The 23,594-nt window shown below is 41.1% G+C and overlaps 1 protein-coding gene across 1 annotated transcript; it reads right to left on the bottom strand.

Moving 5' to 3' along the window:
• Positions 1 to 426: 426 nt before the first annotated feature.
• cpn1 (carboxypeptidase N, polypeptide 1) lies at positions 427 to 22,737 on the bottom strand. Its single transcript, XM_072456104.1, has 9 exons — positions 22,285 to 22,737; positions 18,650 to 18,846; positions 17,557 to 17,712; positions 14,132 to 14,308; positions 13,932 to 14,043; positions 2,375 to 2,514; positions 1,584 to 1,683; positions 1,135 to 1,253; positions 427 to 729 (listed from the first exon to the last, which is right to left on the bottom strand). The coding sequence occupies exons 1-9, from the start codon at positions 22,517 to 22,519 to the stop codon at positions 625 to 627; spliced, it is 1,341 nt and encodes a 446-aa protein (XP_072312205.1). The 5' UTR covers positions 22,520 to 22,737; the 3' UTR covers positions 427 to 624.
• Between the last annotated feature and the right edge of the window lie 857 nt (positions 22,738 to 23,594).

Below are 23,594 nucleotides of genomic sequence, written 5' to 3'. Positions count from 1 at the left end.
GCCCTATCTTGTCTTTATTAAAAAAACAAAAAACATATATTTTTATGTAATTATTTAATTCATGTTATTTATTTATTTTGGTCTTTGTCTATACGTAAAAAATGTGTTTTTATTGAGTAAAAAAGGAGCGGGGTAAATAAATATTCTGGCCCAGTTATCCTCTGCTGTCCTCTGCTTTCCTAATGGAACAATGCAGCACAAAGTTTAGTTGAGTGAAACCTTTTCCTAACAAATCCTCAAATGCTTCCTTCATGAACATGCAAGACAAACTGTGAACATTTAAGTTTGAAAGCATATTAAATATATACAAAAATATATTGTTGCTGGGTGTTACACAACATGAAAAAAGAGACTGATCTAAAAGAGTAAAAACATTCTTTTATTTCTATTCTTTCCACATTTTAACAACACTGTAAAGATACAACTCAAATTGAGACAACTTTGCTACATAAATAAAAAAGACGTTCAGTTATTCACTAGAACCAGAACAAATTATTACATTGATTATAAAGATTTAAACAATACATGTTTTGTTGCAATTGCTATTGTTTCTGCATCCAATCTTATATCGGTAGAGTATGTGTGTTGAGGATTTCAGTGTCTGTTTCTGTTATTGGCTGGGCCTCATCTCGGACCCAGTTTGAGCGGTGCCTTGTGGGACGACAGGTTCCTCTTGTGGGGCTTTCCTTTCAGATTCTGTTTTGGTGCTGGTTTCAAGTAAAAGTTCAGCTGGAAATAAGAGAAAGAATAAATGAGCGCAAAAGAAGAATAACATGAATCAAATCTAATGTCATTCCATTGATTCCACAAGATGAAAACACACAAAGATTTCCATAAATAACGACATTAAAAGGACAAACTAATCCACAAAAAAACTGTTAATACAATAATACTGTAAATAAGTTCAAAAATGTATATGACTATACATAATTACATCAGCTAGATGTATATTATAGCCTGTCTTGGTATATATTATATTGTAGTATGTAATAGTCTGTTTACTTTATGGAAAAAAACAATATTCAACAAAATTTCTACAACAATAAAGTGAAATTGAAATGGGCACTTAGGCGGAGTAAGATCAGTGGTAAATACCAGTAGGCTATGTATCATGTATAGTCATAGTATTTATACCAGAATGGCTTCAGCTGGGCCGACTGTGACTGTGGTGGTCGAGGGAAGGTATCCTGGAGCGGATGTCGTCACTGTGTAGGTCCCAGGCAACAACAGCCGGAAATAGTCTCCATCCACTCCTGAGGAAAGAAATGCGTCTTGTGAATGCAGTTCATCATTCAACATGTCGGTGTAATCCCTCATTCATCCAGGAGTGTTCCATTGTAGACAAATATTCAGTTGTAGTCATCTGGACTGTTTTTTAATATATATTTTTTTTATCCGAGGATCATTCACAATCTGCAGACAGCCGCATATTAAGAATGACTCTCGCAGATTGAGAACCACAGACACAGACCCTCGTTTTTTCCTATTAAAAAAAAACAAAAACCAGTCCAACTACAACTGAATCTTTTTCTACAATTCAACATTCAACCACTAGATGTCAGTGTTCTACTACTGCGCCTCACCACTGGTCACATCGTGGTTGACGCCGGCCACAGAGATCTCAGCTTTTCCCACTGGGTTGTTGTTCTCATCATAGATCATGCCTTTTATCCCATGATGCACCTGGAAAGGACATGTTAAAATACCTCATCAAGATAATGCCATAAAATGTAATAGTCACGTTGTGTTTCCTCCAAGTTGCTTTGAAAACATGCTATTTGCTATGTAATAATACTGCATTGTGCAGCAAATTACTTCTCATTTGTCCTCAATTATGTTGTTGCTCATAAGATAATACCCAAAATACACAAGATTTGACACGTCCAGGTATAATGTTTCTTTGACTACAGTCGTCAAACGATGTAAGTTCATGAAGTCCAAAACTGGGCAATGACAAACAATAATTCAAACTGAACCAAAAAGAGAACATGACAAGGGATAAACAAAAAAAACAGGCTATACCAGGTCTCATTCAGAACTAAACATGTCAACGCTTTGTCTACAATTAACATTTTGGATGATTTCACACTTGTTTTCGTTGTCTCCTGGTTTGAGCTCCGTTCAGTCCAGACAGACTTGGTGATGTTCTAGTCCTGGTTTAATCTTGGTTTACAATTAGCTCTAAATTTAGTCCCAGTTTAAACCCAATTTTGATGTGGTCTACTGTGTGTGCAGGTGTGAACCAACCTTAAATTGGGTATAAGAAAAACTAAAGTAATCTGAGTATCACCTTAGAAGCCTAGATATGGTCAGTGATACCTGTCCCACAAATGGAGACCCTCAGTTTTGGACAGTGACAATGACGATATCTGACCTGCTCCAGGTAAGAGACAAGAGCCTCACGGTTGGCGAGCCACTCTCTGGGCAACGCTGAGGCCGGAGGGAATTTATCACAGCTCAGCTCCAGGGTGATCTCGAAGCAGTTGGAGTATAGGTAGTTAAAGTCCTGCATCCCTAAAAGATAGACAAGACAAAGAAAAAACAATTATTATTACACAATTATCAGCAAACGATATAAGATTAGTGGTATTGTTAAGTGCTGTGATTAGAGATGGTCTAATATGATTTTTTATTTGACCTAACACAATATTCAGTATTTGTTTTGCTGCTACTGATACTGATATTAAGATTTTAAATTTCATAGCAAGGCACATATTGATGTTAAGCTATAGTTAAGTTAACTTTTGTAAAAATGATCAAATTCATTTATTTGTTGCATAATCTTTTAGCCTAATAGCTCTTCTATTTTACTTTTAAGTCTGTTCAAAGGACAAACTGGGAATGGCACATGAGCAAAAGGGACTGGGGCAGCTGAGAAGTAATTTATTTTACCATTTATTATTACTGCGGCTGCCACTAATAATAATATTTGATTATATGATTTACTACTTACACAATAGACACACTTTTATTACCAACAGAAATGACCACTGCACTTTAGATTGTATAAAATGTATAGTAATAAGGTTCGTTATACATGTAAAATAATTCATTTAGTAGATTTGTGAAGTTTCTTTTCTCGCAGACACAAGCACGAGACACTGTTCCCTCAGTAAACCATGACATTTTGTAATGCCTTAATAGACATGGGAACATCTTGAGGAGTGAAAGTTAAAACCACCCAGACCATGACATAAGACTTGGACAAATGGAGTTGCCAAAATAAACTTTAACATGCTCCCTCTAAATGCGACTGTGGCTCTTTTCATCTCAGGCAAAAGCTCACAAAGACTTCATGAGATTCAAATACCAGCACAGAGTGTCGGCCAGCCAAGTCTAGAGCACATAAACATCAGAGAAATACATTTGTTATAGTTATGGATTAACTGAACTGAAATGCTTCGCACGTATAGACATTTGGAGGGTTTTAAACATTCTCTGACATATTTCACAGTAAAAGTAATAAAAAAAAAAAACGAACAAAAACGACCCCCATCCACAGCTAAAATGGGCTTTCGATGTTTAGCACGACCAAAACTCTCGTAACCCTTTGCTTAAAGGTGTCCAACACAATAAATTGAACCGAACTCTAATAAAAGCTCTGCAGAGCGATGAGAGCCAAACGAACATCAACATATTGACTATTGTTCAGTTTTTTATATGGCTGAAGTGAAACGTATCAACATTTTTGATTGATGAAACCTAAAATGTACTGCATTTACAAGCAAATCCTGCGAGAGGAAGGCAATTAAAAAAACAAAATGCCCGAGGGCATTGTTTTTTATAGCAGTGAAGCAAAACTCATTTTTACCTAAGGGTGTATATGTAATTGTGGACTATGTAATTTCCTGGTGAGGGGTCCAGCACCTACTTGTCTCCATGGAGATGTCACTGCCTGTAACATTCTACAGTCATTAAACTAATCTATCTTTCATAAATTCAATTTGAGGTGCTATAAGATACATTGAAAAACATCTGACCTGTAACGTGGAATAGTGGCAACCCCTGCTCGTCTCCATGGAGATAGAACATAGCACATCTTTAAAAGGTAAATTGTTTTCCTCTTTCGTGATAATATAGCACAATTGCAGATGAAAACTGACAAAGGTAAAAATAACTTGAGTTTTGCTTTAAAGCTACCAAAGTCCCTCTGGTAAATAGGTTGTTGACATGTAGAGTCATACACAGTGTTCTATCTGTTAAAAAAGGGGTTATTGTTCGTTATGTTCGACCAGAGGTAAGAGATCAATCCGCAGTTTTATTTTTTTCTTCTTCTTTCTCCCTCTCTTGCTCTCTACCTGTTTTTTTGGTTGTTTTTTCAGTATAGGGTAAAACACATGCTTTGAAGACGTACAACTACAGTATGCGGCGGTAAATGCACATTTTCTGTTGGCTGCCAATCGCCATTAAAAGCAACATAACACCAACAAACGAACAGAGGTAAAGTGAAAGGTCATCCTCAGAAAGACACTGAGAAAGCCATTGGAGACGCTCGGGGAATCTCAGGGATGTGAAGTATAAGCCCACGACTCACGCAGGTGGTCGTGGCTATATTTGTTAGAAGAAACTTGATAACAAGAAATGTACGGACAAGACAATGTTACTTCCATCAAAGTTATTATACTGCTGTTGGTTAATTAGAAAGAAATCAATATTTAAATTTGGTAGATGGCAATATCAAACTCAAAACAAACCCGGTAACAAATTTATGCTGATGGAACACGCACAAATATTTTCAGATATTGCGATATGGACATGACATTGTTGCCACTAAACTAAACTCTTGTGAATTGAATAATCACCATCTGGAACAGAGCACATGCCGAAATGTTTGCTTCAGCCCAAAGTGAAACAAAAACAATGTGTTGCTAAAATAATTCCATTCCCCTTTGAACCAAATGATTAAATTATTTCAAAGAGAATTTCAGGACTTTCATTACTGTTAAATCTAAGTGGATTTTTAAATTGTTTTTTACACATACTGGCATTTTACAATAAACCATGACTGTTACTGCACGGACAATACAAAATATGGAGGTCAAAGCAAGAAAGGACATGTGATCTGTACTGTACTTGAAGTCATAATATTACATGCCATTAACAAAGAAACAGCAGCAATCATGTAGTTCAGGGGTAAATGCTTCATTGTGCCTTTTAAAATGGCAACTGATCATGCAATGGCGTCACATTCATGTGCATATAACTGATGAGAATAGAGTGTTTATTTTTCCATTATTAGGCCCGAGCGCCACAAGCTTGCGAGAGGCCTATTAATCTCGTAAGGCCGTGCGAAGCACGGCTACGAAATCGAGCGCGAAGCGCTCGCCCACTTCCAAACACTCACTAACGCACTCCTTCACTCATGCACGCCCCGTGCATACTAATTAGTAGTAGGAAAATGGAACATTACCGTTGTAAACGGGCGAAGCCCGTGCAAAAGTGCGCACTAAACGAGCACTTTACATTGAGATGACGACCGCTTCGCGGTCGTCATCCCCATATAAAGCACTCATCTCTTGCATGTTCTGTGCATATAAGCATGTAATGCAAAAATTGAACATTATTTCTGTATAGAGGGCCAAAAACACAAAGTGGGCGGAGCCCACTTAAAATTAACGAAAGTACCCGTCAGTGACCAGGGACCCACACCATAAGGTAGGAAAGCGCGAGCTTTGCTAAAAATATTATTATTTTTATTATTATTTTTATTTTGAGCTCTAATTTGACCCCCTGAACATGCTCAAAAACTCACCAAACTTTGCCCAAAATTCAGAATCGGCGAAAAATTTGATTTTTTCTGGGCCATTTTTTTTTTCGTTAAAAAATGGCGCGACAGCGCCACCGACAAAAGTCAAAATACATTGCGCCTATGGAAGACGCCCCGAGGTCAACTTTGTCGTAGAGCTACGAAATTCGGGACACGCATTCCTCTCTTGAGGACAAAAAAAAAATATTACTGTGGCCACGCCTCCAGACTTACCCTATGCCCGCCATCTTCCTTTGAAAATGAAAACAAGCTGTGTTAGCCATTTTGTTCACGTCAAACTTTGACGAACTCCTCCTAGGGCGTTTTGCCCACCGACTTCAAAATCGGCGTACGTCCTCTGGACAAGTGGGGCATCTAAAGTTATTCAATTTTTTGAGATACCTTTAACGGTCTGTGTGCGGCGCGGCCGCAAAGTTGGACAACTTATTTTGGAATATTGCAGATCTAAAAATTGCTCCCTTTTGATCAAAACCAGTCCGATTAGGACCAAATTTGAATCAGTTGTTAAACTTTCTAGTTTGGACCAGTTTAGGCTGACAAAATTGAAATGGCCGCGATAGCGCCCCCTACAGAGTGACCTTTAAATTAACATTGAAGGTCAAAAATTAGTTTTACCAAAATTGTCTAAACTTTACCCAAAATTCTATTTTGGCGTCCCGATCAAAAAAGCCAATCAGACAAATGCCTTATTTTTTATGGCGTAGTCGTAGCGATGACAGAAACCTCCAATGTTATCCCTATGGGAAAACCGCTAAATCTCTCAAATATCCACATTTTTATGTTTCACACTTTAACGAAGTCCTCCTAGTGCGTTTTGCCCACCGACCTCAAAATCGGTGTACGTCCTCTAGACAAGTGGGGCATCTAAAATTATCAAAATTTTAAGGATAACTTTTATGGTCTCTGTGCGACGGAGCCGCAAACGTTTCCCAGAATTCTGACTATTTGGCCTTCAGAGTGGCCTATAAACAATAGAGTTTTTCCAAATGACATGATATTTTGAACAAAATTCTAATTTGCCATCCAAATCATAAAAGTATGAGAGCCAAAGTCATATTTTGTACGGCGTAACCGTAGCGATGACAGAAACATCCCATGTTATCCTTATGGGAAAATCGTAGAATCGCTCAAATCACCACATTTTTACGCTTCACACTTTAACGAACTCCTCCCAGGGCGATTGCCCGATCAAGCTCATATTTGGGGAAAATCATCTACACAAGCGGGGCATCAAAAGTCAGTCATATTTTGATTTTAAGTGGTACGGTCTCTGTGCCGTGGAGCTGCAAATATACTGTCACAAATGGGAAAACGCCAAATCTTTGAAATGTTCAAATTCATGCTTCACACTTTAACAAACTCCTCCGTGGGCAATAGCTCGATCAAGCTTTACTTTGGGAAATATCATCTACACAAGCGGGGCATCAAAAGTTATCCATATTTATATTCTAAGTGCTACGGTCTCTGTGCGGCGGCGCAGCAAATTTGACTGACACTTGTGTTCATTTGCACTGGATTGGCCATGTCCAATGTGTCCCCGTCTGTCAAGTTCTTTTTTAATTCAACACACAATAAGGGCGCCATCTTTATCAAGTCGAAAGCGCAGAGTCGGAAGGCCGGCGGCCCGCGAGGGCCGTTGGATGCCGCTTGCGGCTTTAATTAGGCCGGAGCCCCAGCAGGGCGGAGGGCCTATTGCTCCCGCAACGCTGCCGAAGGCAGCGTTGCAACTGTCTGACCAAACATGCGGGCGCAGCCCGCATGTTTGGTGCCCCGTCGCCCCTGGCAAGTACAGTGAACTAGCCCATGCCGAAGGCATGGATCATGCATACTTACTCCTGCTATGACAGAAATAGTCAACAATTTGTGAATGGGCGTAGCCCATTCACAAATTGTTGACAACAGCAGCGCGAAGCGCTGCATTCCTCCAAAAACCCTCCTGGCATCGTCCCGTACGCGAGAATCCATGCCGCAGGCATGGGCCATGCTTGTTTCTGCTCAAATCAATGGAAGTCTATGGGGAGTGGGCGGGGCATCCCGACGAAATAGGGAGTGACGAGCGCGTAAGCGCTCGTAATGATGATTCCACCCCATGGCGGCATGGGGAAGGCTTAGAGCTTTCAAACGATGTATAATTTGTTGTTATAGAAAAAACGGCTATATTGTTTTTGCTAAAAATATTATTATTTTTATTATTAGGCCCGAGCCCCAGCAGGGCGGAGGGCCTATTGCTCCCGCAACGCTGCCGAAGGCAGCGTTGCAACTGTCTGACCAAACATGCGGGCGCAGCCCGCATGTTTGGTGCCCCGTCGCCCCTGGCAAGTACAGTGAACTAGCCCATGCCGAAGGCATGGATCATGCATACTTACTCCTGCTATGACAGAAATAGTCAACAATTAGTGAATGGGCGTAGCCCATTCACTAATTGTTGACAACAGCAGCGCGAAGCGCTGCATTCCTTCAAAAACCCTCCTGGCATTGTCCCGTATGCGAGAATCCATGCCGCAGGCATGGGCCATGCTTGTATCTGCTCAAATCAATGGAAGTCTATGGGGAGTGGGCGGGGCATCCCGACGGAATAGGGAGTGACGAGCGCGTAAGCGCTCGTAATGATGATTCCACCCCATGGCGGCATCGGGAAGGCTTAGAGCTTTCAAACGATGTATAATTTGTTGTTATAGTGGAAACGGCTATATTGTTTTTGCTAAAAATATTATTATTATTTTTCTTGTTCTTCATCGCTTTGAACTCTAATTTGACCCCCTGAACATGCTCAAAAACTCACCAAACTTTGCCCAAAATTCAGAATCGGCGAAAAATTAGATTTTTTCTGGGCCATTTTCTTTTTCGTTAAAAAATGGCGCGACAGCGCCACCGACAAAAGTCAAAATACATTGCGCCTATGGGAGACGCCCCGAGGTCAACTTTGACGTAAAGCTACGAAATTCGGGACACGCATTCCTCTCGTGAGGACAAACAAAAAAAATCATTGTGGCCACGCCCCCAGACTTACCCTATGGCCGCCATCTTCCTTTGAAAATGAAAACACGCTGTGTTAGCCATTTTGTTCACGTCAAACTTTGACGAACTCCTCCTAGGGCGTTTTGCCCACCAACTTCAAAATTGGCGTACGTTCTCTGGACAAGTGGGGCATCTAAAGTTATCCAATTTTTTGAGATACCTTTTACGGTCTGTGTGCGGCGCAGCCGCAAAGTTGGACAACTTATTTTGGAATATTGCAGATCTAAAAATTGCTCCCATTTGATCAAAACCAGTCCGATTAGGACCAAATTTGAATCAGTTGTTAAACGTTCTAGTTTGGACCAGTTTAGGCTGACAAAATTGAAATGGGCGCGATAGCGCCCCCTACAGAGTGACCTTTAAATTAACATTGAAGGTCAAAAATTAGTTTTACCAAAATTTTCTAAACTTTACCCAAAATTCTATTTTGGCGTCCCGATCAAAAAAGCCTATCAGACAAATGCCTTAATTTTTACGGCGTAGTCGTAGCGATGACATAAATCTCCCATGTTATCCCTATGGGAAAACCGCTAAATCTCTCGAATATCCACATTTTTCTGTTTCAAACTTTGACGAACTCCTCCTAGTGCGTTTTGCCCACCAACCTCAAAATCGGTGTACGTCCTCTAGACAAGTGGGGCATCTAAAGTTATCCAAATTTTAAGGATAGCTTTTAAGGTCTCTGTGCGACGGAGCCTCAAACGTTTCCCAGAATTCTGACTATTTGGCCTTCAGAGTGGCCTATAAACAATAGAGTTTTTCCAAATGACATGATATTTTGCACAAAATTCTAATTTGCCATCCTGATCATAAAAGTATGAGAGACAAAGTCATATTTTGTACAGCGTAACCGTAGCGTTGACAGAAATATCCCATGTTATCCTTATGGGAAAATCGCGAAATCCCTCAAATCACCACATTTTTACGCTTCACACTTTAACAAACTCCTCCTAGGGCGATTGTCCGATCAAACTCATATTTAGGGAAAATCATCTATACAAGCGGGGCATCAAAAGCTATCCATATTTTTATTCTAAGTGCTACGGTCTCTGTGTGGCGGACCCGCAAATATATGTCAGAAATGGGAAAACAGCGAAATCTCTAAAATGACCACATTTTTACGCTTCACACTTAAACAAACTCCTCCTAGTGCGATTGCCCGATCAAGCTCATATTTGGGGGAAATCATCTACACAAGGGAAGCATCAAAAGTTAGTCATATTTGGATTCTAAGTGCTACGGTCTCTGTGCCGTGGAGCTGCAAATATACTGTCACAAATGGGAAAAACGCTAAATCTATGAAATGTTCAAATTTATGCTTCACACTTTAACACACTCCTCCGTGGGCAATAGCTCGATCAAGCTTTACTTTGGGAAATATCATCTACACAAGCGGGGCATCAAAAGTTATCCATATTTATATTCTAAGTGCTACGGTCTCTGTGCAGCGGAGCAGCAAATTTGACTGACACTTGTGTTGATTTGCACTGGATTGGCCATGTCCAATGTGTCTCCGTCTGTCAAGTTCTTTTTTTAATTCAACACAATAAGGGCGCCATCTTTATCAAGTCGAAAGCGCAGAGTCGGAAGGCCGGCGGCCCGCGAGGGCCGTTGGATGCCGCTTGCGGCTTTAATTTTTCTTGTTCTTCTTCAGCGCTTTGATCTCTAATTTGACCCCCTGAACATGCTCAAAAACTCACCAAACTTTGCCCAAAATTCAGAATCGGCGAAAAATTTTGTTTTTTCTGGGCCATTTTTTTTTGCGTTAAAAAATGGCGCGACAGCGCCACCGACAAAAGTCAAAATACATTGCGCCTATGGAAGACGCCCCGAGGTCAACTTTGTCGTAGAGCTACGAAATTCGGGACACGCATTCCTCTTGTGAGGCCAAAAAAAAAATATTATTGTGGCCACGCCCCCAAACTTACCCTATGGCCACCATCTTCCTTTGAAAATGAAAACACGCTGTGTTAGCCATTTTGTTCACGTCAAACTTTGACGAACTCCTCCTAGGGCGTTTTGCCCACCGACTTCAAAATCGGCGTACGTCCTCTGGACAAGTGGGGCATCTAAAGTTATTCAATTTTTTGAGATACCTTTTACGGTCTGTGTGCGGCGCAGCCGCAAAGTTGGACAACTTATTTTGGAATATTGCAGGTCTAAAAATTGCTCCCATTTGATCAAAACCAGTCCGATTAGGACCAAATTTGAATCATTTGTTAAACTTTCTAGTTTGGACCAGTTTAGGCTGACAAAATTGAAATGGCAGTGATAGCGCCCCCTACAGAGTGACCTTTAAATTAACATTGAAGGTCAAAAATTAGTTTTACCAAAATTGTCTAAACTTTACCCAAAATTCTATTTTGCCGTCCCGATCACAAAAGCCAATCACAAAAATGCCTAAATTTTTACGCCGTAGTCGTAGCGATGACAGAAACCTCCCATGTTATCCCTATGGGAAAACCACAAAATCTCTCAAATTACCACATTTTTTTGTTTTACACTTTAACGAAGTCCTCCTAGTGCGTTTTGCCCACCAACCTCAAAATCGGTGTACGTCCTCTAGACAAGTGGTGTATCTAAAGTTATCCGAATTTTAAGGATAACTTTTACGGTCTTTGTGCGACGGAGCCGCAAACGTTTCCCAGAATTCTGACTATTTGGCCTTCAGAGTGGCCTATAAACAATAGAGTTTTTCCAAATGACATGATATTTTGAACAAAATTCTAATTTGCCATCCTGATCATAAAAGTATGAGAGCCAAAGTCATATTTTGTACGGCGTAACCGTAGCGTTGACAGAAACATCCCATGTTATCCTTATGGGAAAATCGTAGAATCGCTCAAATCACCACATTTTTACGCTTCACACTTTAACAAACTCCTCCTAGGGCGATTGTCCGATCAAGTTCATATTTGGAGAATATCATCTACACAAGCGGGGCATCAAAACTTACCCATATTTTGATTCTAAGTGCTACGGTCTCTGTGTGGCGGACCCGCAAATATATGTCAGAAATGGGAAAACAGCGAAATCTCTAAAATCACCACATTTTTACGCTTCACACTTTAACGAACTCCTCCTAGGCCGATTGCCCGATCAAGCTCATATTTGGGGAAAATCATCTACACAAACGGGGCATCAAAAGTTATCCAAATTTTGATTTTAAGTGGTACGGTCTCTGTGCCGTGGAGCTGCAAATATACTGTCACAAATGGGAAAAACGCCAAATCCTTGAAATGTTCACATTTACGCTTCACACTTTAACAAACTCCTCCGTGGGCAATAGCTCGATCAAGCTTTACTTTGGGAAAAATCATCTACACAAGCGGGGCATCAAAAGTTATCCATATTTTTATTCCAAGTGCTACGGTCTCTGTGCGGCGGCGCAGCAAATTTGACTGACACTTGTGTTCATTTGCACTGGATTGGCCATGTCCAATGTGTCGCCGTCTGTCAAGTTCTTTTTTTATTCAACACACAATAAGGGCGCCATCTTTATCAAGTCAAAAGCGCAGAGTCGGAAGGCCGGCGGCCCGCGAGGGCCGTTGGATGCCGCTTGCGGCTTTAATTCTTTCTTCTTCTTCTCGGGACCAACCCCCCTATTTTTCACCCAGTGAACATTGACGAAAAGTCACAAAAATGTTCACACCTCTAAAAATCGTGCCTCTCTACATTCTGGCTATTTCCTTTTTCTAAAATAAAAAAAATTGGCGCGTCAGCGCCCCCAAATGTACCAAAAATGCATTGAGAGATGGGAAATGACCCCAAAAAAATCTGATCGTAGAATCATGAAATTTGGCGCAGAGGTAGATGGTGACAAGAGAAGTAAAAAATATTACTACGGCAACGCCGTCCGCCCAACCAAATGTCGGCCATATTGCTTCAAAAATGGCTAAACATGACTTCGGAGTTTTTCCAAACGTCGTACTTTTACGAACTCCTCCCAGGGCGTTGGCCCTAAAAAGCTGAAATTTGGTGAAAAAACTACTGAGGAGTGGGACATCAAAAGTTATCCAAATTACATTGATACCTGTCACGGTCTCTGTGCGGCGAAGCCGCAAACTGTAGCTAGAATTTCAGAAATCTCCCATATTTAAAATTTCTGCCGTTTGCGCAGATAAAGTCCGAATTGCGTCAAATTAGAATCAGTTGTTAAACTCTTTGCCCTAAACCTACTTGAAGTGAAATAAATTCATTTGGCGCCACAGCGCCCCCTACAGATTTTATATGGAGGTTAAATGTTTAGTTTTGCGAAATTATATGAAATTTGACACACAACTCAATTTTAGCATCCCCATCAAAAAAGTCAATGAGACCCATGTCATAATTGTTATGGCGTTGCCGTAACGATGACCGAAACCTTTCATGTTATTCCAATGGGGAAATCGCCAGAACATGTTTACACTTTAGACTTTCACAAACTCCTCCCAGGGCGTCAGCCCTATTAACCTGAAATTTGGTGAGACTCATCTTCAGGGGTGGACCATCAAAAGTTATCCACATTTTCATTCAAAGAGTCACGGTGTCTGTGCGGCAAAGCCGCACATTTTGCCAAGAATTCAAAATAAAATAGCTTTTTGATGGTAAAACAAAGGGGAGAAGATGTGACAGCGTCACAGATTCAGCAGTAGGCGTAATAAAAGGACAATTGGGGCGCGTTAGCGCCCCCTCCTCTTGCGGCGTGGCGGCGGTGTGGCGGCGGCGTGGCGAGGGCCGATCATTGCCGCTTGCGGCTATATTTATTATTATTATTAGTATTATCTTGTCTTACGCTAGCTGTTTTTTATTTTATATATTTTATTTATTTATTTATGTATGTATGTATGTATGTATTTTTTATTTTTTTATTTTTTTAATTTTTTAATTTTTCTATGTATTTCCCCCTCCATCCCTTGTTGGGAAATGGGAGGTTTTGTCTATAGGAGTTTTTGTTTATAAGAGTTTTTGTTTATAAGAGTTCCTCTATTGAGAGTGTTTTTTAAACTTCCTATAAGTGATCTGTTCTTTTCCTCTGTATCTACCTGCGTTGCAACAATGAAATTTCCCCATGTGTGGACAATAAAGGAATATCTTATCAAATTACTGATGTTATAACGTGTAATACACTATCAGTAACATGTGTTTTGTGATTTTCATTGCTCACCTTTAGACAGTGAGTACCAGCTGGCTCCGTTGGTGACCCCTTCATCAAAGTAGTCTCCACAGTTCCAGCCCTTGTGCATCCAGCTGTGCGCGTACGAGTACGTTTTGGCCAACTGTGGTCACACGAACACAAACCCACCGAGTCATCCGCACGTTCTCAGACAAAAGGCAACATCTGGCCACACGATGTGCTCATCTCACCTTTCTGAAGAGCTTGTCATCAGCAGTGGCGGCGTATGTGGTCCTTCCGCGAATCCTGGGGTCCCGGGACTTGTCAAACGGGTAGTTGGCCACGACCGCCCCTCCGTGTAAGTTTGCCGACAGGACAAAGTTGTAGTTTTGCATCCATTTTATGACGGCTAACGTCTCTGGTTCAACCTAAGGAGGGTGTTCCAAGAGATGCAACAGTTAAGCAGTAGCAGACACACATCTCATTCATGTATGGCCCTCTGACCTAAACATAAAAGCCCCATGGTATTTTAAACTACCGCGTCTTACACAAAGTTACACTTGGAGCCAAACAACAGACGATTGAGGACATCTGTTTTTATGTTCAACCAGAACCATAAACCCCCCCTGCCCAGCGCAATTTCTGGATCAATTTTGTTTTCTCAGACCTGGCATCTGAAAACTATGTCTAGCATTTTCACAGCTTTATTTCCAACTTTATTTCTAATCTTATGCAATTTTCTGTGTTTTCTGTCTACAGTTGTGTGTGTGGGAAAGTGCTATCAGATTAGGCAATATTGATGTATTTCCATATTTCGCTTATCAACTGTGCTTGAAACTGCAGAAATTCGCATACTTGGGAGACTTGTAATTCCAAACTAAAGGTCATTAACATCAATAATTGGACATGCTTTACTGTGTAGCTGGACCAGGCAATCCAAATGACCACTAAAAAGAATAAGACAGAAGCATGACCTTTCACATATAAATTCAATCTGTCTTCAATGCCATTTGTCTCCATCCTCGACAAATGGCATGAACTTTACATTGTTGAAAGGAGATTGAACTGATGCAAGTATCTATTATTTCAAGCTTTTTAAAATCTAGTCTATACAGTCTTGTTGGTGCTTATTAGCTTAGTGTCGTATGTTATAAACACAGACAGAGACTAATGTCTGTCCGTGTTTAAGTTATGTAGGACAATAAACAGTCCTACTGCTTGTTTAAGAATAACCCCGTCCATTGGCCTTGAACACAACAGCTGCCACCTTAGTGTGTGAACTCAGGCCAGGTATTTTGCATGGGCAATGTTTATATAATGTTTACATCATTCACAATATATTGCCATAACACTAGACTGGCATTTGCATTTGTATGTGGGAGATTTTATTATACAGGGAGGGCCTTTGAGAGCAAGTTATCATGTTCAAAAACGCCCTGTTAATACAACATAACAACATTTATATAAAATACAAGAATTCAATTAAAAAAATGTTACGCTTTCTTCCATTTATACCCCAAACGTTTGCATGGGAAACAGTCGCTCCAGTTTGAGGGTGTTTTGGAGCCTCTTCCACAAGCTGAAGGCCGTCTTTCCAAGCTCAGAGTTCACTTGATAAACTGATAATCGAATGTACAATTGTGAGCACGTCTGAAAGTTTGCAAAGTGGACATTGGACAAATCATGAGGGACTTTCCAGCATAAGGCCTTGTAACTGAACAAAAGACAATGATGCTCTCTGCAAACTGCAAGAGAGAGCCAACTGACTTTTTAATACGAGACACAGTGGTGAGTGAGAAAGCTGTCACCACTTAGCATGTAAATACTTTCACAATAATCAAATATGGACACGATTAACAACACTACAAGACATTTCCTACTATGAATGGAAAAACAAGAGCCATTCCAATACCAAAAGACCATTCTGCGCCTCGGTTTCCCAGATACTTGTACGCTGGCCATTTTAATGTCTTTTACTTCAAGCGTGTTAATAACAGGCAGGACTGTAAAGTTATTCAAGCTTGAGAACATCATCCACTTGGGATTAGAGGAATTTAAAACTAGTTCAAGACACTGCTGAAACATGGTAAAAATGACTGAAAAAACCTTTCGGTGAATGAATTATGGAATCAAGGAGAACATTTTTATCACATCTGTTCTCCACTGTCAGCACATAGTTTTCCCTTTTTTGGGAATTGCTAATAGTGCGAGGTAGGTCTGTGCAATTCATTCAGTTTTAAATTAGAGCAAGATTCAGTTGTTTCTAATAATCAAATGTAGGTCTGGGTTGTTTTAATCGAGCGGTCCACAGCCAATCAAGCGTGTTGTTTGTTGCGCAGACTTTGGAGGGAGAAATATTACTTTTGTGTGTTGAAAAGCAATGTATGTAATTATGATTCTTTAAATTTTTTGTCATATCGGCCCGTTCTAGTCAAAGGTGCGCTCTTTTCAGAAGATTCAGAGCAAATTATGTGATACAATGATAAATCTTTGCGCATTCAAATAACAAAAGTTAATGGTAACAACAGCTCAAACGTACATAGTCAATAATTAGTTGTCAAAAGTATGTAGCGTTATATTTCTCTGTATCTCAGTAGTAACACTTCTAAATTCACTTGCCAACATTATTTCAGATGATCACTGACTGCACCTTAACCTCGACTAAACCAAACCCAGCCTGGTGCAAAGACATGTGTGTCATTATAGTTATAGTGTGTCTAGGTTTTGCGTAACTGTGAGTAAAGCCTGTTTTATGACCCTGGATTAACCTGCAACATTGGGTTCATTTAAATGGTATTAATGTTGCACGGGCTTGTGGCTTCGGGACACAGGGAAATGTGCTTGGTGAATGTGATCCTAGGGCCATGAATGAAGGATCTGTAACAGTGGCACAGTTAGTCTTTTGTGTGTTGGGAAGGCAGCCGCTCGGGAAGACAGCCAGCCGGCAAATGGGAAGAGCCGGGCATTCATTTTCACATGGATGTAGGTGTTTATTTGAGATTTTAGCAGTTAATTAGTGCAAGGTTGCAATTTTTATTTAATGCTGCTCGATTTTTCAGTAGCTAAAACTATGCACGGATATTTCACAGCGCAGCAACACATTCCCTTGTAAATATATTGAGATTTTGGACTGAATGCATAAAAAATATTAGAAATGTGAGTACCGAATGTGTGTACCGAGTGGACAAAGAGTACTGATGTGACCATAAAAGAGTCTTGGCAACTCAAGCCATTATACAGTCTTGGCCCAAGCATATAAATGTGATTATATATATATATATATATATATATATATATATATATATATATATATATATATATATATATATATATTATTATTATATATTATTATATATTATAAGATTATAATATATTATTATTATATATTATAAGATAACATGTTTTAGAATATTTTCCATGCACGTTTTGAAAAGAAAACAATCGTACTTGACCTATAATGTGTTTTTAAACTTTAGAGCATGACTTTTTCATTATGTAGTTTATAGGAGTTGAGTTTTGACAGGAAGAAAAGCAAACACAGCGACAGTGTTTGGATTCTGAATGGAGCCAGGCACACAAACACACAAGTAGAGGCCACGTTGCCATCTGACGTTATCTGTTCCTGACTGATTGTTTAAATACCTGGAGTTTGTGGAGCAGATCCAGTGGGACTGACCTGTTGCTCCCAGTTGTCCGGCAGAGGCAGGTGGTGGTTGCGTCCGTTGGTTTTCTCGTAATAGTAAGTAAGAGCGTTCAGATCAGGAAAGTTGCGGTTTAGATCAATTTCCCTAGCGTTCCCACGTCCCACCAGGTAGCCATTGAGCTCAGGACCCTGGTAACACAAGCACAGATTAGTAATATAATTAACCAAATATAGATGCTGAAAACACATAAATTAGAGCGCTATATTCTAAAAGCCTTAACATTACAAAACCCATAAACAGCATGATTTAGAAGACCACAACTGCAAAAATATTTGCCCATTTTAATATGGAAAAAAGGCTTTGTTCCCCCTCAATAACTTTTATTTTGTTTGAAATACCACATTCTTGGCCTTCTGCATCAATATTTCCGTGAAATGATTCAATACTGAGTTGACCCACAATTGGATTTATTACATTTTTTTCCTCATGGGATCATAAGAGTAAATCTGTCTTCTCACATTTGCATTATTTCCTTTTTTCTTTCATCCAGGTTTAGGACTGGTCCAAACAGTACAGTATTTAAGTGTCATGATTTTACAGCTAAATGTACTCCCTTCTATTGTTTTGCAGATGCTGTGTGTCTGTTGATAAATTACAGTGTGGTGTGCATGCGTGCGTATGAGTGGCATATCATTTGACTCACAGATATTATGTACACTTTGCATGTGCATTTTAAAGGGGGTTGGGTCCAACGGGATGTTTCATGCCTCATTTAATTCTAACTGAAGCACTAATTCATGTTATTATTACAGTCAAATCACATTAGGTTCAATCACATGGCTGGAAGGTTTCTTAAGTTTACAATTATATTTTCCATTGGCAGAAACAAAGAAAGTGGAGAAAACTATTTGTTAAAAAATACATACAAAATGAAGTATATGGAAATCTAACTACAAGGCATCACAATCCAGCCAGTGTGCTTTTGTGCTGTCTCCAAACCCAGATAAAAAGAGGTACCAAGGCTAATAATGTGAAACTCATGTCTATAACTACTTGGAAAAAGATCAGCCAAAATGGAATATAGAGGCTTATTCAATTGAAATATTGACTAAGGGATCGTTTTACCTGTCTGGCAGCCACTTCGTAACCGTCCGGGTTCATTGAGGGCAGGATGTGAATGCGTGTGTCGTAGATCAGTCTGGTGATCCTCTGGTTTCCTGCTCGATACTCCTCACACAGGAATTGGGCGAGCTTAATGAGCAGCTCACGGCCCAGCACCTCGTTCCCGTGCATGTTGCCAACGTACTTGAACTCTGGCTCCACTGGGGGAAACAGGAGGAAGAGAGGGGTTACAGGTCGACAAAGCCAGGACGGTTGCACATGATGTTTAAATTGGCTGAGAGCGCACACATACGAGGAATACCACTCTAGATTTGATTGTAATTGCTACAAGAAGCCCCCTTGATACTGAACTGTAATTTCATTAAAAACAGCTTTGTCGCCACCTGCAGGACAATAACTTATTTGAAGTTTTCCAGTCAGGGTTCAGAGCCCACCACAGCACTGAAACTGCACTAGTTAAAGTCACAAATGATTTGTTATTAGCCGCTGACGATGGACTGGTCTCAGTCCTGGTCCTGTTGGACCTCAGCGCAGCGTTTGACACCATCGACCACAACATTCTACTGCAGAGGTTAGAATGTGATGTAGGTGTTGGAGGAACAGCCCTCAGCTGGTTTAAATCCTATCTATCTGATAGGTTCCAATTTGTTAATGTAAACCAGAGCTCCTCACCAAGCTCTAAAGTAATTTACGGTGTGCCACAGGGTTCGGTACTCGGTCCAATTCTGTTTACTCTTTATATGCTGCCATTAGGCAACATTATCAGGTCACATGGCATTAACTTCCACTGCTATGCAGACGACACTCAGCTGTATTTATCAATGAAACCTGATCAGAGCGATCAAGTAGACAGACTTAGTACTTGTGTGAAGGAGATAAAAACCTGGATGACACTAAACTACCTGCTTCTTAACCCTGAAAAAACCGAGGTCATTGTGCTTGGCCCTAAGCATCTACGAGACGCTCTATCTGAGCAGATAGTCACACTGGACAATGTCAGTGTAGCCTCCAGTTCTACTGTAAGAAACCTTGGAGTGTTATTTGACCAGGAGCTCTCATTTAAAGCTCATATAAATCAAGCTTGTAAAACAGCCTATTTCCATTTGCGCAACATCGCCAAAATCAGAAGAATCCTGCCTAAAAGTGATGCCGAAAAACTTATCCATGCATTTGTAACGACTAGATTAGACTACTGTAACTCCCTGCTCGCAGCGTGTCCTAAAAGCTCCATAAAAAGCTTTCAACTGGTTCAAAATGCAGCAGCAAGATTACTAACAGGAACAAAAAGAAGAGAGCACATTACGCCAGTGCTGAAGTCTCTTCACTGGCTCCCCGTCGAGTCTAGAATCAAATTCAAAATTCTACTCTTGACCTACAAAGCCATAAATGACATGGCCCCATCCTACCTCAAAGATGCTATAGAACCATATCATCCAAACAGAGCTCTTCGCTCTCAGAATGCTGGCCTTCTGGTGGTGCCAAGAGTCTCTAAAAGTACTGTAGGAGGTAGAGCGTTTAGCTACCAAGCTCCTGTGTTATGGAATCAGCTCCCGACCCATGTTAAATATGCTGACACAGTCTCTTCATCTAAGTCCAGGCTTAAAACGTTCCTCTTCGAAATCGCTTATGGTCAGACTAGTTAGGAACAGAAACATAAACCCACAGCTTCAGCTACGCTGCTCTAGGAGTAACTATGCTGGGGGAAGTATGGCAGCTTGAGCACTATCCTCTTCTTCTTCTGACTACTTATGCTATCAAACAATATTTATTTTTTGATTCCACTTGCAAACTGTTCACCGCCTTCTTTTCTTTCTCTCACTCCTGAGGACCTGTGGACCCAGATGCCCCTCCCCTGGTGAAGTGGTCCCTGCCCTGTGTGGACGGTCCCTCATCTGCCTGAAGAGTGGGTCCAGCTCGCCTCCGACGGTCCCTCATCTGCCTGAAGAGTGGGCCCAGCTCGCCTCCGACGGTCCCTCTTCGGCCTGAAGAGTGGGTCCAGCTCGCCTCTAGACGGTCCCTCTTCTGCCTGAAGAGTGGGTCCAGCTCGACTCAGACGGTCCCTCTTCTGCCTGAAGAGTGGGTCCAGCTCGCCTCCGACGGTCCCTCATCTGCCTGAAGAGTGGGTCCAGCTCGCCTCAGACGGTCCCTCTTCTGCCTGAAGAGTGGGTCCAGCTCGACTCAGACGGTCCCTCTTCTGCCTGAAGAGTGGGTCCAGCTCCAGTCTCCCTCGTGTCCGTCTGTCCGTCTGTGAGAGTCGGATCTCTCCTTCACTGGAACTCCTCCAGGTTTCTACGCTTTTTTCCCAAAGAGGTTTTTTTGTAGTTTTTCCTGGCCGAGAAGGAGAGTCTAAGGACAGAGGACCCTGGGACATCGTCCCTCGCCACCACAGACATTGTCTGACTCCCTCGCCACCACAGACATTGTCTGACTCCCTCGCCACCACAGACATTGTCTGACTTCATCGCCACCACAGACATTGTTGATTCATTTCTCCCTGTGGCCCTCAGAGGCAACTGTTGTTGTGATTTTGGGCCTTACAAAAATAAATTGATTTGATTTGATTTGAACTGCAGGGACTGCTATAGTTAGGAACGTTTTGAGTGAGGTGAGTCTGTCAATTATTTGGATAGGCTCTTTTAACCTTCCTGTGGTTATCAGTCACTGATTGGTTAAGCTGCTTATGCAAACAGCCTCCCGTTCAGTATAGAGTTGCTCCTCTCGGGGGAGTCTTCATCAATCACGGCTGGAGTGCTGAGTGAACCCTCAAACCCCACAGTTAGACAAAAAAAAATTTATATGTGTGGTGCATAAGGATAATTGTATTTCCCTTCATAGAAAACATTCTTGTCGGGGTTGTTAACTGATACTTTTATGAACATCCTTTTCTAATTGCTTAAGGCCCCAAATGGTGCTTATTGCAATTCACCTCCGTTTCTTTAACAAGGGGCCAACTGGCTGTGGGTTCAGAGAACACTGTTGGCTGCAGCGTAGAGTGCAGAGGCATGCTCAAGCTCTGAACAGCATGTGAAATACATGTAGTTCCTAATGGCAGAGGGTAACAGACCGGAGGTCAGCCCTCATGAAGTACACAGTTCCTGTTTTTCATTTGGTTACCTTGCAACAGAAATGCTCACATCCTTCTATTCTCCTGAAGGAAGCCTTTACGTGTGCGGACGCAGGAAAAATGCAAACGCGACCTCGGCCAAAACAGCATTCCCTTGAAAGCCCTGTGCAAGTAGCTGCACATGAATTATGTTAGGAGCTGATAGACAAGTGTGACCCTGTGGTATGTTTTCAGTACAAACACTCATTTTCGAGGTTATGGATTAGACTTTGTGAGCGATAGGTAAAATAAGCACAAGTTTATTCAGTAGTTATGAGCTGTGTGAAGGAAGACAAAATGTAAGTAAACCACAAGTCACTTTCAGACCCAACTTTATGATCTGAATATTCAGATAATAATCAAAAACACGTCGCCTAATGTAAACCTAAACTATTTAAAATAATGATTAGACATTTCCCGATGTTTTAGGAGACCACTGACAACTACTGATCAAACTTCCAAACATCTCATCCAAATGTAAAGAAAAGCATCACTTGCCCTGGGTGTAACAGCAGTGTCTGACAGAGTTACCCACATGCTTCGTGGACGCCCGGGTTGTCGCTGAACTCGAGCACGTAGAGATGCCGCCCCTCCACGCTGCGCCCGATGCTGTAGATGCGTGTGATGTAGGGGCACTCGCTCTGCACGGCGAACAGGGCGCGCACCATGTCCTCGTAGCGGTGATGCCTGAAGTCTGCACCCCACGACACCCCCATCAGACCGGGCACAAGGGCACACAGCCAGGCCAGCAGGCTCCAAGAGTGCTGCATGGTCCCAAACTGCACACACAACACAAGCTCAATCAATCCACGTCAAAGCCAGATGTATCGCCTCACAAAGTCATACTGGCTGCTTTCTGTCGGGCTGTTGCTAGTTTGATTCCTCTCTCCTCCTCTCCACAGATACAGGCTTTACACCAGAGCACGTAAGGACAGCCCCCGTTTGCTCTGCCTTTGTCTCACTCTCTTCCTCCCCAACAGCTGCCCCTCTCTCCCTCTCTCTCCTCTGCTCTTTGGGTCCTTGTCAAGTACATGCTACTTGCTTTATTGCCACTTAGAATACTTCTGCCTCAAGTGGTTCACCCTGCCGCCCCTCGCTCAGTCTTTTATGCCTTATTCTTGCTCTCTACTCTTCCCCTGGGAAACCGGGTTGTTACCAGGGGCACTGCTCTGCACAAGCCTACAGCCCCCAATCACCCATTCATTAACTCTTAAGTCAACACACAATCTTTAAGTACAAACCTGATGCTGGAGAAGTTGGACAAGTTGTCTACAAAAAGGAACTTAATGAGCTTTGAATCTCAAGTTCTTTTTCTGGAAAAACATCCAGGAAATGGTATGGACTTGTGAAAGACTTCCTTTATCAATACATGCCTTTATTTTCTCCTAGTTTTTAATGTTATTATTATTATTATTATTATTGATTTTTATTGATGCACCATATTGCCAAAACTAGCTTGTGAATTTAGTTCACTGACAACGGCAATAAAACTTATTCTGATTCTCATTCCTTATTCTAAGATATTACTTAATTGAGAAGTTGAAATTCAATGCAATTGTTATCATTTGTTGTTTCTCTTTCAACTTATTTTGTGGCGCGTGACATTCGATACAAAATTAGAGCTATTATAGTGTATTTGTCAAGATTATTAAGGTAATCAATAATCATGATTATTCAGGACACAATATAATTATAGGGACAAAAACTTGTTTATCTGTCTGTTTTGTCACATTTGTTCAATTTCATGAAGCAGGTCACAAACATGAGGAATATAAATATGTTAGACTATGGGAATTAAAGAAAATGTGGGATTTCACCAAGTTATTTTGACTAACTATTGAACCG

Source organism: Eucyclogobius newberryi, unplaced genomic scaffold (assembly GCF_026437365.1).
Source record: "Eucyclogobius newberryi isolate DKJ021-1_F unplaced genomic scaffold, fEucNew1.0.hap1 SCAF_20, whole genome shotgun sequence".
Lineage (NCBI taxonomy): Eukaryota > Metazoa > Chordata > Actinopteri > Gobiiformes > Gobiidae > Eucyclogobius > Eucyclogobius newberryi.
Note: the sequence above shows the minus strand (reverse complement) of the source record. Positions and strands in the feature narration are given on the sequence as shown.

Coding starts and splice junctions, on each gene's coding strand:
- cpn1 (XM_072456104.1), bottom strand. CDS start 22,519: ATGCAGCACTCTTGGAGCCTGCTGGCCTGGCTGTGTGCCCTTGTGCCC. Junction 14,309..17,556: donor CGGACAACTGGGAGCAACAG/GTCAGTCCCACT, acceptor CACCCTCCTTAG/GTTGAACCAGAGACGTTAGC. Junction 730..1,134: donor GCCCAGCTGAAGCCATTCTG/GTATAAATACTA, acceptor TCTTATTTCCAG/CTGAACTTTTACTTGAAACC.